This window comes from Capricornis sumatraensis, chromosome 2 (genome assembly GCF_032405125.1).
Source record: "Capricornis sumatraensis isolate serow.1 chromosome 2, serow.2, whole genome shotgun sequence".
Taxonomy (NCBI): Eukaryota; Metazoa; Chordata; class Mammalia; order Artiodactyla; family Bovidae; genus Capricornis; species Capricornis sumatraensis.
Genome location: NC_091070.1, coordinates 2,962,142 through 2,981,917, shown reverse-complemented (window position 1 = coordinate 2,981,917; position 19,776 = coordinate 2,962,142). Strand labels below are relative to the sequence as shown.

Here is a 19,776-nt window from a genome sequence, read left to right as displayed (position 1 = left end):
CAGATGGTAAAGCGTCTGCCTGCAATGCAGGAGACCCGAGTTTGATCCCTGCGTCGAGAAGAAATGCAAACTGATTATTGGGGTTAAGAATTAAGATAATACATAGATGCTTTTCATACACAGGATGTTCACTAATCCAAATGTTCAAGTACTGCTTGGAAATCTAACTATCTGGAGCTGGTTAATTGCTACCCTGAGTTCAACCAACAATTCTTTCCGGGACCCAGGGGACACGGACGACCGATGAGGCCGGCATGTTTTCCTGCTCGTCCCGCACAGATAAGGCCTGCCCGGTGTTGGGGGCGGAGTCCCGACGGGCCGCAGGCCGGCGCTGCACCCCAGCGTCTTCACGTCCTCCGCTCCCATCTCGAGACCCGCGGGGCGGGGCAGTGGGGGCGCGTCCCTGCGCGGTGACGTCACAATCCGGCGCCTCGGGGCCCGCCCTCAGACGCCCGCCGCGCGTGAGTCTCCGGCCGCCTCCGCCGCCGCCGCGCCGCCCCGCCCTCCGGCTGCATCTCGCCGAACCTCTGCGGCTGGGAGCCGGCCCGGCCCCTGGAAGGGCTGAAGGGGACGCCACAAGTCCCCGCGGTGTGGCCGCAGGAGGACCCGAGCATGGACGCCAGCCGGAGAGGTAAAGGGCCGCCGTCGCGGGCGCCCGCCGGCTGCCCGGCCCCCTCCGATGTGGGGTCGGCGTCGCGGCCGCGCGTGCGCGCGCGCTCCCGGGCCCCTGCTTGGTCGTCGGCGTTGCCTTCGACCCTTCACAAACTGTCTAGGCCTCTTGCCGCCGAGGAAGCCCTGCTTGCGGGCTCCCCAGGTGCGCTCGTTGGCTCAGAGTTTGTTACCCCGGCTCCGGGAGGCCCTGTCCCCCTGAAGTCGGGGTCGGAGGCAGACCTCCCTGAGCCCCGAATCAAGTCCCCCCTCACCCGCCCCCTGCACTTAGGGGTGATAGGGGTGAGCTTCGGTCTCTTCATCTCGAACGTGGTTGTAAAACCACCCATGTCTTGGAGCTCTTGAGGATTAAATGCAGATAATACCTACAAAGCTCTTGGCACACTGTGAAGTACTTCAGTTCAGTTCAGTCGCTCAGTCGTGTCCGACTGTTTGCGACCCCATGAATCGCAGCACACCAGGCCTCGCTGTCCATCACCAACTCCCGGAGTTCACTCAGACTCACGTCCATCGACTCAGTGATTACATCCAGCCATCTCATCCTCGGTCGTCCCCTTCTCCTGCCCCCAATCCCTTCTAGCATCAGAGTCTTTGCCATTGAGTCAACTCTTCGCATGAGGTGGCCAAAGTACTGGAGCTTCAGCTTTAGCATCATTCCTTCCAAAGGAATCCCAGGGCTGATCTCCTTCAGAATGATCTGGTTGGATCTCCTTGCAGTCCAGGGGACTCTCAAGAGTCTTCTCCAACACCACAGTTCAAAAGCATCAATTCTTCGGCGCTCAGCTTTCTTCACAGTCCAACTCTCACATCCATACATGACCACAGGAAAAACCATAGCCTTGACTAGATGGACCTTTGTTGGCGAAGTAATGTCTCTGCTTTTGAATATGCTATCTAGGTTGGTCATAACTTTTCTTCCAAGGAGTAAGCGTCTTTTAATTTCATGGCTGCAGTCACCATCTGCAGTGATTTTGGAGCCCCAAAAAATAAAGTTTGACACTGTTTCCACTGTTTCCCCATCTATTTCCCATGAAGTGATAGGACCAGATGCCATGATCTTCGTTTTCTGAATGTTGAGCTTGAAGCCAACTTTTTCACTCTCCACTTTCACTTTCATCAAGAGGCTCTAGGAGTCAGCCCAGCCCAGATAGTTTGCATCTTCACACTGTGAGCAAGGCAGATAAGGCAGTCTTCAGACTTCTTCCAATTCAGTGTTCCTATCTATTTTAAATTATACCTTTAAACCAAGCTGCCAGATGGTTCCTAGCAATGTCTTGCTTTGCATACAAGTGTGCCTTTATTATGTAATCATTGATCAAAATAAGTGCTGTTCTGAATGTAGGAGATAACTGTTCATTGATCAGCAAGCTGTATTTTCTGACAGTTTACCATCTAAGTTCCAGAAAAAGCAAACAAAAATACGTTTATGGTTTTCAGAAGTTTTACCACAGAAGCGAACATGACTCTTGGTGTATACTGGAAACTATTCCAAAATTATCTGGAGTTTTAATGCACAAAACATCTTGTACATTGATTTCACGGTGAATAAACTAAAAAGATCATAAATAACTTCCCAAGGTCCCAATAAGTGACACAACAGACTTTCAATCCAGGTATGATAAAGCAAAACCTTAGAGCAACTTAACCATCTCATGGTAGAAATGGGAGCATGGGAAAGGATATATGTAAAAATTAGAGTTATTATAGACTTAGTCTATTTGTTAATTAGGTTGTTTTTAAAATCAAATTCATGTAAAAAAGAAGTAAAAAGGTTTCTGTTTTTATAACTTACCCAGTTTAGCTCCAATTTTAGGACATTATATGATGTATAGTATCAAACATTGCTTTTTATTGAGCTTTTAAGAAAAGTGTAATACTCGACAGATCTGGGGTAATTGTTAATAGAAAACCATAAATAGATTTAGAGCTAAAATACCTAAGGAGACATGGAGCAATGGACTGGTTTAAAATTGGAAAAGGAGTATGACAAGGCTGTATATTGTCACCCTGCTTATTTAACTTACATGCAGAGTTTTTGAAGTCCAAACCCTCTACCTCAGAATTTGATGGTATTGAAGATAGGACCCTTAAAGAGTTAATTAAGTTAAAATGAGGTGGTTAGAGTTACCCTAATCCCACTTGGGGAACCCCATGGGCTGTAGCCCACCAGGCTCCTCTGACCATGAAATATATGCAGAGTCCATTATGTGAAATGCCAGGCTGGATGAATCACAAGCTGAAATCAAGATTGCTGGGAGAAATATCAACAACCTCAGATATGCAGATGATACCACTCTAATGGCAGAAAGTGAAGAGAAACTAAAGAGCCTCTTGATTACGGTGAAAGAGGAGAGTGAAAACTCAGCATTCAAAAAACTAATATGGCATCTGATCCCTTCACTTTATAACAAATAGAAAGGGGGAAAGTAGAAGCAGTGACAGGTTTCTTCTCTTGGGCTCCAAAATCACTGTGAATGGTGACTGCAGCCATGAAGTTAAAAGATGCTTGCTCCTTGGAAGAAAAGTCACGACAAACCTAGACGGTACATTAAAAAGCAGAGACATCATTTTGTCGACAAAGGTACATATAGTCAAAGCTATGTAGCCATGTATGGATGTGAGAATTGGACCATAAAGATGGTTGAGTGCTGAAGAATTCATGCTTTCAAATTGTGGTGCTGGAGAAGACTCTTGAGAGTCCCTTGGTCTGCAAGAAGATCAAACCAATCAATCCTAAAGGAAATCAACCCTGAATATTATTGAAAGGACTGATGCTGAAGTTCGAATACTTTGGCCACCTGATGCAAAGAGCCGGCTCAGTGGAAAAGACCCTGATGCTGGGAAGGAAGGAAAGCGAAAGCAGAAGGGGGCAATAGAGGATGAGGTGGTTGGATGGCATCACCGACTCAATGGACATGAGTTTGAGCAAGGTCCAGGAGATGGTGAGTGACAGGGAAGCCTGACGTGCTGTAGTCCGTGGGGTCACAAAGAGTTGGACATAATTTAGCTACTGCACAACAAAATTGCACCTTTTAAATTGATTAGATTTCATTACCTCTGATGATTTTGAGAGCTCAGGGTACTAAGACATCTAAAGTTATTTATCTTTTGTCACTTATGGCCTTTGACATTGTGCTCTCTCACTTCTCTGTACATACCCGCTTTTTTTTTCTGTGAACTGTAGTGAAACGTGTTCATTAGGAAGGAACTTGGAAGGAATAAACTGCATACAGGGAATAAACTACATACTTCTTAGCCTGTTTCATATGATATAATAGTAGCATGCAGCATGATTTGAGTACGAGCAATTTATATTGATCAGGACAGTGTAATGGTTAAGACTCAGGAGCCAGACTGCTGAGTTCTTGGGCAGATGACATGTCTTACGTCTTTGTGCTTCATCTGTACAGTGTGAATAATGATAGTACCAATCTCATAGGATTGTTTTAAGGATTAAGTGAGTTTCTAGCTACAAAGTGGTTAAAAGGTTGCCAGGTACACTTAGCAGTATTCAGTAAGTGAATACAAGTGAAGAAATCCAACTCAAATTGGTTTAAGCGAAAGTGGGAGTTTTTGAGCTCCTGTGGAGAAAAGTCTAGGGAGGGTAGAGCTTCAAACATGGTTATATCCCAGTGCTCAAGCAGTGTTACCAGTGATCTTTGGTCCTGGTTCCGCTTACCTCTGTGTAAGTTTCCTTCTCAGACAGGTTCCCACTGTGTGGGGCAAGATGGCCACCAGTAGGGTCAGGCCTGTTTATGTTCTAGGGATTTCCTAATAGTCCCAGTAGACGTCCCAGGACTGTGTCTCATTGTCTGGACTTGGGTCACCATAACTGGCCAGTTTGGGATGATATGCGCACCTCCGACAGTGGGATCCTCTTGAACCAGCTAGGCTAAGCGAAGGGAGGAGTGGTTCCTCAAGCAGGTTAAGGTCCTGTTTTCCTCAAAGGGGCACTGGATTCTGGGTAGGCAAAAAGTCAGCAGTTTTTTCCTCTGGAGAAATCAGATTTGTTTGAGAGTCTGGTGGTTAGTTTCCTCCCTTTGTATTTCCATGTGCTCCTTCATGCCTGTCTTTACTACCAACTCGAGTGTTCCCACCGTGACTTCTCTTGTCCTAAATACGTCGGTGGCTTTCCTTCTGGCTCTGACTTATGTAGATGGAGCTTCTTGGATGCTCTTAGGTGGTTTTGGCTTGTGTGTTTCACTGTGCTCTAGCAGGATCTGTTCTCTCATCCTGGATTTCAGTTCTGCTGACTTGGCACCTCTTTTCCTGGTTTCAGACATCCATATTTGTTTCAGACTTTGACTGTTTCTTCCCCATACCTTGATAGCTTATAGAGCAGACTGACCATGTACCCATTTAAAAGATGTCTTGGAATACACTATATTTGCTTGTTGAATTCCATTAAACTCTGTGACTCAGCCTTCCTATCTTGGATGTTACCCCTCAAAACAATCACTTTGGGGGGACAGAAGTTGTTTTGTGATGAAGTATATATCTAGTTTTCTGACAGTGCATCTTGTCTGAAAGGTGAGACATGGACGTTAGAGGAGATATTAGTTTTCTGTGCCCCAGTGTTCATTACAGCACTATTTGCAACAGCTAGGACGTGGAAGCCACCTAAATGTCCATTGACACATGAATGGATAAAGAAACTGTAGCACATATATACAGTGGAGTATTACTCAGCCATAAAAAGGAACACATTTGAGTCAGTTCTAATGAGATGGGTGAAACTAGAGCTTGTTACACAGAGTGCAGTAAATCAGAAAAACAAATTTTGTGTACTAACGCATATGTATGGAATGTAGGAAGATGGTCCTGATGACATTATTTGCAGGGCAGCAGTGGAGACAGATGCAGAGAGCAGACTTGGTGTGGCTGGGGGGGTGGAGGGGAGGGCGGGGTGTGTGGGGAGGGTGGCGTGGGGACACGCGCGCTGCCACCTGTGAGATAGACAGCCAACGAGGGTTTGCTGTATGCCGCAGGGGACGCAAACCAGAGCTCTGTAACAGCCTAGAGCGGTGCAGTGGGAGGTTCACAAGTGTATGCCTATGGCTGACTCATGCTAATGTCTGGCAGTTTGCAATTGTATAAAACAATTGTATGATTCATGTTAATGTTTGACAGTTTGCAATTCTGTATAGCAATTATCCTTCAATTAAAAAATAAATATAAATAAAAAATATAAAATAAATATAAATAAAAAATTAAATATAAGATGTTTAGATAGAATCCAAGCAGGAGGGTAAATGATTGGACTAGATGAAGCTTAAGACATCTTTAATCATTAAGTTCTGACATTTTTATGTACTTTTATATAATAATTTTATAGTATATAATTTTATAAGTTACTAAATTACTCTGTGAGAGGATCACTTTCTTAAAATTATTTTTAAGGACAGATCAGTGTATGATGTATACAGGTCAGGAAGCAACAGTTAGAACTGGACATGGAACAACAGACTGCTTCCAAATAGGAAAAGGAGTACGTCAAGGCTGTATATTGTCACCCTGCTTATTTAACTTATATGCAGAGTACATCATGAGAAACGCTGGACTGGAAGAAACACAAGCTGGAATCAAGATTGCCGGGAGAAATATCAATAACCTCAGATATGCAGATGACACCACTCTTATGGCAGAAAGTGAAGAGGAGCTAAAAAGCCTCTTGATGAAAGTGAAAGAGGAGAATGAAAAAGTTGGCTTCAAGCTCAACATTCAGAAAACGAAGATCATGGCATCTGCTCCCATCACTTCATGGGGAATAGATGGGGAACCAGTGGAAACAGTGTCAGACTTTATTTTTTGGGGCTCCAGAATCACTGCAGATGGTGATTGCAGCCATGAAATTAAAAGACGCTTACTCCTTGGAAGGAAAGTTATGACCAACCTGGATAGTATATTCAAAAGCAGAGACATTACTTTGCCGACTAAGGTCCGTCTAGTCAAGGCTATGGTTTTTCCTGTAGTCATGTATGGATATGAGAGTTGGACTGTGAAGAAGGCTGAGCGCTGAAGAATTGATGCTTTTGAACTGTGGTGTTGGAGAAGACTCTTGAGAGTCCCTTGGACTGCAAGGAGATCCAACCAGTCCATTCTGAAGGAGATCAGCCCTGGGATTTCTTTGGAAGGAATGATGCTAAAGCTGAAGCTCCAGTACTTTGGCCACCTCATGTGAAGAGTTGACTCATTGGCAAGGACTCTGATGCTGGGAGGATTGGGGGCAGGAGGAGAAGGGGACGACCGAGGATGAGATGGCTGGATGGCATCATGGACTCGATAGACGTGAGTCTGAGTGAACTCCGGGAGATGTTGATGGACAGGCAGGCCTGGCGTGCTGCGATTCATGGGGTCGCAAAGAGTTGGACACGACTGAGCGACTGAACTGAACTGAACTGAATATATATATATTAACTCAAAATCTTATTGATTGTATCTCAAAATCATTTAAAAACCAATAGGTCAGTGATTTATGGAATAAACTCAGTACATCCTCAAGTAACATAATTGAAGTGTTTATCATTTTATCCAGTGAAACTTAAGTCTCAAGCAGAACTTTTTAAAAAATAACTTATTTTCTTAAAAAAGAAAGCCTTTTATCTATGGCAGCAGGATTTTTATGTGATATATTATTGCTGGTTAGTAATTGAATTGATTGAATAAATTTTAAACAATTTTGGTAAAGATAAGCTTGAATAAATTTTAAACAATTTTGGTAAAGATAAGCTTATGATTTTTTATGTGTTCAATAGTGTCTTTGTGAAAGTTGTGTTTCATTTGTCCTAATTCATGTTTTTTTGTTAAAAGTCAGAGCAACCTCTGTCCTTCCCACATTTGATCCATCATGCCTATTTAAAGGACACTTGAGCACCAAAAGTAATGGTAAGTGAGGTACTTAAAATGGTAAGAGATGGTTAAAAGATCGACCAATTGTGTTTCCTTTATTTGTAAATTATATAGCATGATGAAAAAATACTTCCTTTAATCAATATTTGAGCTTCATACTCCTGCTGGGCTGTGCCCAGTCGTGTGCTGCTCCGTACAACCCCATGGACCATAGCCCGCCAGGCTCCTCTGTCATGGGATTTTCCAGGCAAGAGTACTGGAGTGGGCTGCCATTTCCTCCTCCTCCATACTACTACTTAGGATTAAATATTTCAAGAATTCCTGAGACTAGAGAGTGTAGGAGTCCATCCTGCCCTGGATGTGGCCCTGGTCGCCTCCTGCCCCCTGTGGCAGCTCCAGTCCAGCTCTTCTGTTGCTGGCAGACTGCCCTGGCTGAAGGCTTGCCTTCCTTGTTAAAATGGTGATTAGCAGGTGGTTAAAGACACAGCACTGAAGAGGAAAAGCCAGGCAGAGAAAAAGAGAAATGCCCTTGAAAAGGCCATTTTGTATCAGGAACAAACACTTGTCCAGTTGGGCCTCTTTATCCAGTTGGAATTTCTAGATCTTCTAAAAGGAAAATCAGTATTCTCTAAGATGTTCTCTAAATCTATATTCTGTAAGATCAAACATCTTAATGTTTTCACATTTTAAGGACTTTAAATTTTAATGTACATTTTAAATATTTTATAATTGTAGCTTAAAATTTTTAAGCCTGGGTTTTTGGTCAAAATAATTGAAAGTCTTTTTATCCTTATTTACATGAAAAATCTTTGATGCCGATCCTCCAAATGTGAAAGGATCATTTTCAATTACTTATTTCTTGGTAATAAAACATATATGTAAACATGGAACCAGAATCATAAACTTTGAAAAGTAATTTTTAAATAAAAATTTTGAACTAGTTTTAAAAGAAACTTACATAGAAAAACAGACTGAAGAGCAGTATGTCATTTACTAACTTTTTTTTTTAAGAATATGTTGCAGAGCTGGTATAGAAACAGTGATTGTAAGTATGAGATTGCTTTGGTTCACATCCAAACTATGTCCTTTATCAGCTGTGTGACCTTGAAGACGTTCCATTCCTGTGCCTCAGTTTTCACATCTATTAAATGGTGATGATAATGACTAGATGAGTCACTGCATGTAAAGAGCTTTGAACAATATAGGCATGGCACCTATTCAATAAACGCTTTTAGCAGTAGTTGTAGTATCCGTGTCAAGGTTGTCATTATTGCATATGCTTTTATTATGCATAGAATTCCCTTAGAAGGATGCATTAAAGCAGCAGCAGAGTTTACTTCTGCGAGAGAACACTCAGGGTCAGGGCAGGAAGTTCACTCCTTTTCAGTGTCTGTGCCATTTTAGCTGCAGTTTTTTTAAACTACATGTATGTCTTATTCTCAAAAACTTTAATATTTTAAAAAGTTATGCCTGTGTTTATGTTTATATTTTATATGTTTATACTTGTATATGCATGCTTAATTCTAAGAATTCTTTTAACAGTTTAGATGAGGTCAAGAAGTTTAATGTCATCTAATTTCTTTGTGATTGTACTTGTCTTAAGGTTGTCCTAATACTTCTAAAAGAATGCAGTAAACTGATTTGTAGGACTTGTTTTCAGGTATAAAATTAGAAATTTTCATCTCAGAATAGAATCTTCACCTATAGGATTTGTTTGATTTCCCAGACCAGTATATTCAAATGTTAAACATGATAACATTATTTTATCATCAGGCAAGCAGCTAAGTATTTTTAGTTATGAGATTAAGAGCTGTCAATAAGAAGTAGTTTTGTAAATGTAGTGGTAGATTATCTTCCACAATCTCTTCCCGAAACTCTCAGGCTTGTAAAATTTAGGGAGGTTTGAGCCCGGAGTGGTCAGTAGCTCGTCAGGTATCATTGCAGGATGACAGCTAGGACACACTCAGCATCACAGACACAGTGCCAGCATCTCCATGGTTAGAGTCCAGAGCATCCTATAAAAATGTGCTTAGTACTGAGTAACTTGTTTCTCTCATGATGGTTTTTAATTAATTTTAAATATATAATGTGAAATGTGTTTTAATTTTTAGCTTTTTGCACTGACTCCTCCTCTCTCAGACTAAGTTCCCTCCAACTGGTCAAGAATCACATGGCTGTTCACTATAATAAAATCCTTTCAGCCAAAGGTAAACATGTGCAAATGTTACTTTCTGTACCCAGTTTAAACCCTTCTCAGCTTCACTTCTGATTTGTGTTAATCTGTAGCAAAAATGAATACATGATGTACCAGTGGGTTTGTGCTTGGTGTGGTAAAGTACCGACTACAGATTGTGCACACCTAGCAACTTCGGAATGCCGTTTTATTAACTGTGTTTGAATATAATGTCTCTGTTTCATTTTACCTGTGTTATTCCTAATATATTTTGTGATTAGATGCTGATCTTAATATTGTGATTAGACAGTAATTTATAATCTGTTCTTTTTAACACATTCATTCTTCTACATATTGTCTATGGTGGCTTATACTAAAAGGCAGAGTTGACTAGTTATGATGAGGTTCTATGATCCTGCGAAGCCTGAGAAATTTATTGTCTGTTCTTTTACCGAGCACGTTCACTGACTTCTGGTACAGACCATTTCATCATTTCACCAAAAACTCCTCCCTAGTCCTTTGCAGTCTCTCTCTTCCCTCCAGTTCCTGGCAACCACTGACCTCCTTCTTCACTGCAGTCTTGCCTTTTCTAGAATTTCATAGAAGTGGAATTACACAATATGTGTCATTTTGGATCTAACTTATTTCAGTTAGTTAACACTCTTGAAACTAACCCATGGTCAGTATTTCTTTCTTTTTTTGCTGAGTTGCCGGGGTTCAGCCCCGGTGGATCCAGGGAATTCAAAGGTGGGGGGATGGTGTCGTCATCTTTGGAAAAATACATATTTAATTACAGATATAGAGAGAGATTAGAAACAGATAGTGTAGTAGGAGATAGTGTAGAAAAAGAAGCTGAATAACTTGGTCTACGTGGAATAGCATCCATGCTCCAGATGGGAATTCAGCCAGAAAAACAGGGAGCAAGAAAGAACGACATGGGGGTATCAGTCTTTCTGGAAACTGAGCCCATTTTCTTTATTTTTGGGTTTGCTTATATACCTTTTGTTACACATAGGGATGAATACAGAGTCACGTGGGGGTCAGCAGTCCTGACCTTTATCAAAATCAGGTGCTTCACATAAATGTAAAAAAAAGGTCTTAGGAATATTACATCATCTTCTGGCCATGAGACCCGCTGACATTTTATGATCCTTTCTTTCTGATAACCAAAAAACTTATTTTTTCCAAGGGTGTTTTTTCTTAAACCAGGCACCACCCTCCAGATAAAGTTACATTCCTATAGGGTGAGGGTGTAATGAGTTACAATCAAGAAAGGAATTTATTTAACCCAAGGTTAACATGATTAATCTTAAAGGTTAATACTTATTTCTCCTATATGCTTAAAGGTTAATACTTATTTCTCCTATATGCTAGTTATATTCATTATAAGGGTAGGGAACATGGAGATTTAGCAGCAAACATCAGCGCAACAAATGAAAATCCTTTCACCAATGTTCCCCTTAAGATCTATTTAGTCTTAAGATAGTGATAAAGTTACATTTTTACATAGCGAGGACACAGTGATTTATAACAAAGTACAGTGATCTATTACAAAAGAGAAAATTCATTAACTCAAAGAGTCTAGTATCACTAACATCAAAAACTACTGTATTTCCTTTTCTATATTCCAAATACATTGATTAATATATTCCCAGGTGCCTAAGGATATGGAGGCCTGGTGGCAATCATTGACTCAACAAGAAGAAAAAGCCCTGTGCTAATTAAGACTCTCAAAATACTCCAAAACTCTCTGTGCTGTTTATGGTTGAGAGGTAGTAAGCAATCATGTGGCAGGAGTATGGATAATCCTGTCACACAAGCTAGTCTGTCAGCAGAGAGGTTTGACCTGAGATATCCTTGTCCCACCCAGAGCAGGGAATTAGCAATTTCCAACTCCCCGAAAGAATTTGCCTTTAGTAAGTCTAAAACATCTCGTGCCTCTCAGATTGGGAGGCTGTAAACAATCACATGTGGCCGGACGAACCTATACAGGTGGGCTAGATAACCTTCAGAGGAGTCCGTAAGCTGAAACACTCTTGTCACGCCCAGGAATCTTTATTGCCTTGGAGCTGCACGTTTACTCCTTCTCTGAGAGAAACGGTTATGGGGGAGAGCCCCCCGTAAAGTCAGAGGCGTAGGTGAGAGCATAAAACAGACTCTGGTTTTGGGGTTAGATGCTCGGGAACAGGGGGTTTCCTGAGGCTTGATCACGCCTTTGCGTATGCCAAGCCTCCTTCCTCATGACCCTTGCCATGGGCGGAGTTCCTCACACTGGCCCCCGGCACTAAGTACTCCATTTATTGAATATGCCATAGTTTGTTTATCGACGTTCACCAGTTGGTGGACATTTGGGTTATTTTGACTCACTTTTGGCCATTAGGAATAAAGCTTCTGTAAACATTCATTTAGAATATTTGACCGTATGCTTCCATTTCACTTGGATAAATTTATTTACTAGGAGTGGAACTGTGGGGTAATATAGCAAGTGTATGTCTAACTTTATAAGAAGCTGCCAAACTGGTTTCCAAAGTGGCTGTCATTTGCTTGTTTCCATCACTTCCACATCCTCACCAACACTTCCTATTGGCAGTCCTTTCTTAGCCACTCTCTGGATATGTAATGGTATCTCATAGCATTTTAGTTTGTATTTCCCTAATGCCTGATGATGTTTGTGCTGCTGCTGCTGCTGCTGCTAAGTCGCCTCAGTCGTGTCCGACTTTGTGCGACCCCATAGACGGCAGCCCACCAGACTCCCCTGTCCCTGGGATTCTCCAGGCAAGAACACTGGAGTGAGTTGCCATTTCCTTCTCCAATGCATGAAAGTGAAAAGTGAAAGTGAAGTCGCTCAGTCATGCCCGACTCTTAGCGACCCCATGGACTGCACCCTACCAGGCTCTTCCATCCATGGGATTTTCCAGGCAAGAGTACTGGAGTGGGGTGCCATTGCCTTCTCCGCCTGATGATGATAAGCAGCTCTTTTTTCCTTTTTTGAAATTGAGGTATAGCTGACATACAGTATTATGTTAGCTTCAGATGTACTGCATAGTAATTTGACATTTGCTTATGCTCTGAAATGATCAGCAAGGTGAGTCTACTAGCCATCTTTCCCCATAAAAAGTTAATTGCTGTGTTACTGACTCTTTCCCTTATGCCATGTATTACTTATTTGTGGCTTACTTATTTCATAAAAGGAGGCTTGTACCTTTTAATCCCCGTCATTTTATTTTGCCCCACATTCTCAGCTTCCTCTTTTTTGCCAACAGCATTTACTCTCTGTATCTGAATCTTTTCATTTTGTTTGTTTTTCAGCTTCCACATGTAAATGAGATCATACTGTATTTGTCTTTTTTGTCCAGCTTATTTCACTTCCAATAAAACCCTCTAGATCCATTAATATTATAGCAAAACACAAGATTTCATTTTTTGTAGCCAGGGAATGTTCCGTTGTGTATATATACCACGCCTTGTTTTTCCATTCATCTATCAAAAGGTACTTAGATTGCTTCTATATCTTGGCTATTGCAAACAATGCTGCAGTGAACATGCAGATTGATGTTTAATTTCCTTCCGGTAAATTCTCAGGAGTAGAATTACTGACTCGTACGGAAGCTCTATTTTTAACTCTGAGGAGCCTCCATAGTGTTTTCCGTAGTGACGGTAGCAGTTTAGAATCCCACCAGCAGTGCATGAGGGGGTCCCTTTTCATTGGGCAACTTTTCTTATTCTTATTTTCCATCTACATATCTTCTTTGGTGAAATATCTATTTAAATCTTTTGCCCATTTTTTAGAAAATGGGTTGTCTGTCTTCTTAGTGTCAAGTTGTGGGAGTCCTCCTCATGTAAATACAGTCCTATGTCAGATACATGTTTTGCAAATATTTTCTCCCAGTCTGTGATTTGTCAGTTCATTTTCTTGATTTAAGTTTTTATTATGAAATAACTTTAGACTTAACAGAAAAGTTGCAAAAATAGCACAGAATGTCACAGAAACCCTTCATCTAGCTTTCTCTGATATTAAGATTTTATATAGCTATAATACAATTATTAAAACCAGAAAATTAATATTGACAGCATACTATTAACTACAGACCTCATTAGAATCTCAGTAGTTTTTCACTAATGTCTTTTACAAAATTTTTTATTTTACCATTTGAATAACTAAAGGTTTTAAAATTTTGGTTAAGTTTTAGCTTCTACATTGTTTCTGATCCATTTTGAATTAGTTTTTGCACAGGGTATTATATAAGGACCATTTTTTTTGCCTAAAAATGTCCCAAGTACCATTTGTTGAAGAGATTGTCCTTTCCTCATGGAAATGCCTTGGCACTTTTTAAAAGATAATTGACCATATGCAAGGGTCTGTTCTAAATTTACTCTTCAGTTCTGTTGATCTGTATGTCTGTTACAACACCACACTGCCGTAATCATGGCAGCATTACAGTGAGTCTTGAAATCAGATAATGTCGCTGCTCTCATTTTGCTCTGTTTTCTCAACTTGTTTTGGGACTCCGGTTACTATGTTAAGTGAGTGATACAGGTAGCTTAAGTCAGTGACACTCAGTACACTGGTTTTCTGATGTTTACTGTTTCATGTTGAATAGTTTGCCTTGCTGTGTTCAAATTCACTAATGTTTCCTTCTGTAGTATCCGACGAGCTGTTAATCCTAACCAGTGTGTTTTTTATCAAGGATATTTTTCATCTGTAGCAGTAGCATACATATGAAAACAAGGAACTTCAAGTGCTGGAACCTCTTGTGATTTTGACTTTTGATAGTTATTGTCGTTTATAAATATTAAGAATAGTATTAAAGCAAGTGATTTTTCTCTTTCAGCTGCAGTAGACTGCTCAGTTCCACTAAGCATGAGTGCCAGCGTCAAATGTAAGCAATTTTTAACATACTGCCTTTTTAAAAAATGGTAAACTGCACACACAACTTAAAATTTACCTTCTCAACCATTTTTAAGTCTACAATTCAGTGACATTAAGTGCATTCTTCTTGTGGTACATTCATAACCACTGTCCATTTCCAGAATTCTTTTCATCTTGGCAGAACTGAAACTCTGCTGGGTTTGTTGGGATCAGTGTATCCAGGGCAACAGCAAGAAGAGCTGCGTAGCTGGTGTGAAATAAACCAGCTGGAGTGACAGGTGATGAGGTCGTTGAGATAGGTCAGAGAGGTGCAGACCACACGGGGTTTGGCCAGGTGCAAGCAAGTGAAAACTGAATGACATTGGAAGCCGTTAGAAGGTCTTGAGAAGAGGAAGAGGAACAGCCAGTTTAACTTGTAAAGTGTTTCTCTGGCTGGTAAGTTGAGAATAGTCTACGAGGGGCAATGGTAAAAGCAGAATGACTAGTTGGGAAACAGCAATTCAAGTGAGAACTATTGGTGGTTTGGATCAGTGCTTGTAAGGAGAGGATGGGTGTGTGTACTTGCTCAGGCACTCAGTCCTGTCCAACTCTCTGCGACCCCCGTGGTCTGAAACCCACTAGGCTTCTCTGTCCATAGGACACTAATTGTGCTTGTAAGCAGAGGGAGTATGAAATGGCTTGATTCTGGAAACTTTTCAGATGTCTGTCAACAGTATTTCCTGATGAACTGGACGTAGATAGAATAGGAGAGAAAAAGAGGGGTGAGTCAAAGATGCCTCCCAACGCTGAAAACACAGCGTTATAATTCACTGACGTTGTAAATAGGAAGGTATCTAGGGGAGGAAGTGAATCAAGTGAGTTGGGGATTCAATCGTGGTCATTATAAGCTAAAAATAAATGCCTGTTAGCAATCCAAGCGGAGGTGCTGAGGAGGCAGTTGGAATGCAAAGCCTGGAGCTCAGGAGGAGGTTCCAGGGTGGAGACAAACATTCAGAAGTTGACAGCATACATGGTTTACTTACAGAGTTGCTCCTATTTTTTGTTATTAGAATTTAGACTTAGTTAGTGCTTATTTATCCCATGATACTTTCTGCCTTCAGTCAGTTGAGACAGGAGTTTTTCTTTATGATCATGTAAATGAAAAAAATTGTGATGTCTTGAAGAACCACAAAGATTATCATCACCACATTGAAGTATAGTTAATAATCATTACTTTGTGTGTAACGTAGGTGATATGCATTCTAATCAATACAAACTTACTTAGAAATAGGCTTTATAGACATATTTTCGAAAAGAAATAAGTCTCTGGTCCTGAGTCATCTCTGTTTTTATAGTCTTCTGTCAAAGCAGACAACTGAATTGGTAATTTCCGTCACTGAATTAGGATATCTCTATACTTTCTTGAATTGTTTAAGTAATGCCATATTCTAATGCATTAGAAAGGCTTTCCTTTTTATGTTCTTAGTTTGGGGCTGTGCGTGGGCTTTCTCCAGGTGCTGTGAGCAGGGGCTGCTCTTAGCGGGGTGCTCAGGCTTCCCTTCGCTGTGGAGCACAGGCTCGGGAGGTGGGCTCCATCGTGGCACGTGGGCTGAGTTGCCCTGCTGCACGTGGAATCTTCCTGGGCCAGAGACTGAAGCCGTGTCATCTGTCTTGGCAGGCAGATTCTTAATCATTGGACCACCAGGGAAGTTCCAAGAAAGCCTTTACCTTTTATAGCAGTTTTATTGACAAATAATTTTCATACCATAGAATTTATGGATTTTTACCAAGTTTACAAAATTGTGCAGCCATCACTACAAACCAGTTTAGAATATTTTCATCATCTTAAGAAGATCCCCAGAATGGTAGCTTTGCAGCTGCTTCCTCATCCCGCTCCTAGCCTTGAAAGCCGCTGATCTGTTTCCTTTCCCTGTACATCTGTTTACCAGTCGGTTGACACTTTCACTGTTTGTTTTTTGTCCGTGATGAGTAGTGCTTCTGTGAACATTCATGTACAAGTCTTTTGTGTGAATGTGAAGTTTCATTTCTCTTGAGTATACACCCGAGAATGGAATTGCTCGGTCATCTCATGAAATTACATTTAACTTTTTAAGAGACTCCCAAACTGTTTTTGGAAGTGACCATACCATCTTACATTCTTGCCTCCGACATATTAGGATTTCAGTTACTCCGTGTCTCTGCTAACACATTATCGACTCCTTTTTTGATTGATGGCCATTTTAATGTGTGAAGTGGTATCTCGTGATTTTAATTTGCATTTTCCTCATGATTAATGATGTAGAACATTTTTATATGCTTATTGGCCATTTGTATTAAATATATCTTTAGTAAAGTTCTTTTCAAATGTTTTGTCCCATTTTTCCCCCAAATCAGGGTGATTTGAAACTTGAAATTATCTTGTCCATCAAGTTGAGATACATTCCAATTAAAAAGCATATGTTAAATTTAAAATTTTACATGAAAATACAAGTCATTTAATTTATGGTTGGCCTCTTTAAATTTTTTATTTTTGCCTGCACTGGGTCCTCATTGCTTTGTGCAGACTTTCTTTAGTTGCCGTGAACAGAGGCTACTCTTCGTTGCTGAGCGCAGGCTTCTTGTTGCGACGGCCTCTCTTGCTGTAGAGCCGAGGCTCTAGGCCCGTGGGCTTCAGGGGGTGTGGCTCACGGGCTCTAGAGCACAGGCTCAGTAGCTGTGATATCAGCACAGGCTTAGTTGCTCTGCAATGGAATCCTCTTGGACCAGTGCTCGAACCCATGTCCCCTGCACTGGCAGGCCGCTCGCTATCCACGGTGCCACCAAGAAAGCCCCCACCTGCCTTTCAACTCTGAAGCTGGACTGGCTTTCATTTTGCTGTTTTCAGTCTTCGAAAATGACTCAGTACCTGACGTAAAGCCCACTGAAATGTGAAACCACTCTTTTGGTTTGTATTTTCAAATGAATAGCAGTTAAGAAAAATGGAAGTCAGTTATCCTAATTAAAAATAATATTTTAAAATTTAATGTCATTTTTTGTCATATAAAACTTAAATTTTTGTAACATGATATTGACAGTAGTATTTCAGTTGTAAGGGAGTATATGAATTAATTCAAGCTCTGCGTTTCTAACCTTTGTATCTCTGTATCTGCTAGCACTTGTTCCCTTGAGCCCTTAGGCTTAATCAGTTTGTCATATCTTGTTTGTGCTCTTTAAATAGTTAATCCATTTGAAGTTTCAGGAAACCGTATGGATTTTTATTTACATATCAGTAGTGTAAACATTTTTAGCAAGGAGAAAAGCACTCTTTCTTAGTCTTCAGTCATCAAAAAATTATTTTTTCTATTTTACTCTGTATTTCAATATTTTTTCCCCTCAGATGCAGACCAACAGCGAAGAGAGAAACTCAAAAAGGAATTAGCAAGGTGTGGGAGGGAGCTGAAATTTACTAAGACTACAGTGCATCCTAAAAGTCATTCCAAATCATTACTTAACACTCTACAAAAGGTAAGATAGTATTTTTACCTTTTCAAAGTAAATGTTTCTAAGATACTTCATTGATGGTGCAACCTGAGTTTTTGATAATGTTTGCTATAGGTCAGAATTGGTAACCTTTCCTGTTAACAGTCAAATAGTAAATATTTTAGGCTTTCAAGGCCACACAGTCTCTGTTGCAACTGTTGCACCACTGGAACGTAGCTGTAGACAGTACTTAAGTGAATGGATATTGCTTTGTTCCAGTAAACCATTAGTAACAGAAAAAGGTGGTGGGCCGGATTTGATCTGTAGTGGGTATAGTTTCCTGACCACAGCTTTAGGTTTTTTGTGATACCCTTTATCATCTGATTAACGAAGCTCTTTTCAATTCCTCATTGCTTAGAGAATTTTCTTCCTTTCTCATGAATATATGTTAATTTTATCAGCTGCTTTTTCTGGATTCTTTGAAATGGTGGTACAGTTTTTCTTTTTAATCTATTTCAAATATAGTGAATTAAAATTGAGTTTCTAATGTTAAATCAATTTTGCATCCCTAGTATAAATATAGCTTTGTCATGATATATTACCTTTTTTTTACGCATTACTAAATACAGTTGCTAAGGATTTTAGCATCTGTGTCCATTATTGATATTGACCTGTCATTTTCCCTTTTTCTACTATGTCAGGTTTTGCTAGCCTCCTAAAATAAACTGGGTGCTACTTCCTGTTTTGCCATGCTCTAGAGTAGTTTATGTAAGTTTGTAATTATTTGTTCCGTGAATTTGATGGATTTCAACATTAAAATTATTTGGGCCTAGAGTTTTCTTTGTGAGGTTTTTGACTGATTCAGTTTTTGAAATTGCTATAGAACTATTTTCATAATTTGTACATATGTAGAAAGTTGTCCATTTCATCTAAATTTTCAAATTCTTGGCATAGACTTACTTGTAATCTCGTAAATCATATCATAATCTCTCTTGAATATGTATTATTTCTTCTTGTTATCTTAATATTGCTTATTTTTGCCTTCTTTCTTCTTTTCTTTATTATTCTCACCAGAGATTTGTCAGTGTTATTGACCTTTTCAAGGGCATGTTTTTTACTCTGTTGATCCTTTGATAATTTGCTTTGTAGTTCAGTAATGTTTATGCTTATCTTTATTCTTCTCTTTTGGCTTTCATTGCGTTTATGTTGCAGTATTTTTTCTGCGTTTGTTTAGCTTATTTTCAGCCTCACTTCTTTTGTAGTGTGAACATTTTAAGGCTGTGTATTTTTCTCCAAGTACTACGTTAGCTGCATTACTCAAGTTTTGATATGTGGTATTTTTATTGCAGTTTAATTCAAAGTATTTTATAGTTTCCATTATAATTTTTTCTTTAACTCGTTGTCTTTTAGAAGTGTTCCTTAATCTCTATGTCTGTTTTTTCTCATGGTTTTCCCTTTGCTACAGATTGCTAGCCTAATTGTATTTTGATCAGAGAACATCTTTTTGATACTCATTTCTTGAAATCTGTTGAGATTTGTTTTATGTCCCAATAGGTGGACAATTTTTTTTTAATGCACTGTCATTATGTATTTGAAAAGAAAATATGTTTTATAGCTCTGTGCAGTGTTTAGTATATAGTATATTCATTAAATTAAGCTTTATATACTTTATATGTTCAAATCCTATTGATTTTTTTGTCTGATTAGTCTGTCGTGATTATGTATTTAGGTATTTCTCAAAAAATTAGCACTAGCAATTTTCGTTTCATATATTTTC

At 40.0% G+C, this 19,776-nt stretch overlaps 1 protein-coding gene across 2 annotated transcripts in view; it reads left to right on the top strand.

Annotated features, from left to right (window-relative positions):
* The first annotated feature begins 513 nt into the window (after positions 1-513).
* The window catches only part of SPATA7 (spermatogenesis associated 7), a 40,586-nt gene continuing 21,323 nt past the window's right edge, over positions 514-19,776 (top strand). Inside the window, exons 1-5 of one of the 2 annotated variants that reach the window (XM_068964972.1) lie at positions 514-631; positions 7,480-7,554; positions 9,630-9,725; positions 14,524-14,571; positions 17,917-18,044. In XM_068964972.1, coding sequence (XP_068821073.1) covers positions 613-631; positions 7,480-7,554; positions 9,630-9,725; positions 14,524-14,571; positions 17,917-18,044 — 366 coding nt within the window. In that variant the 5' untranslated portion in view covers positions 514-612. The remainder of the gene's footprint in view (positions 632-7,479; positions 7,555-9,629; positions 9,726-14,523; positions 14,572-17,916; positions 18,045-19,776) is intronic. The other variant, XM_068964973.1, reaches the window with a different exon arrangement.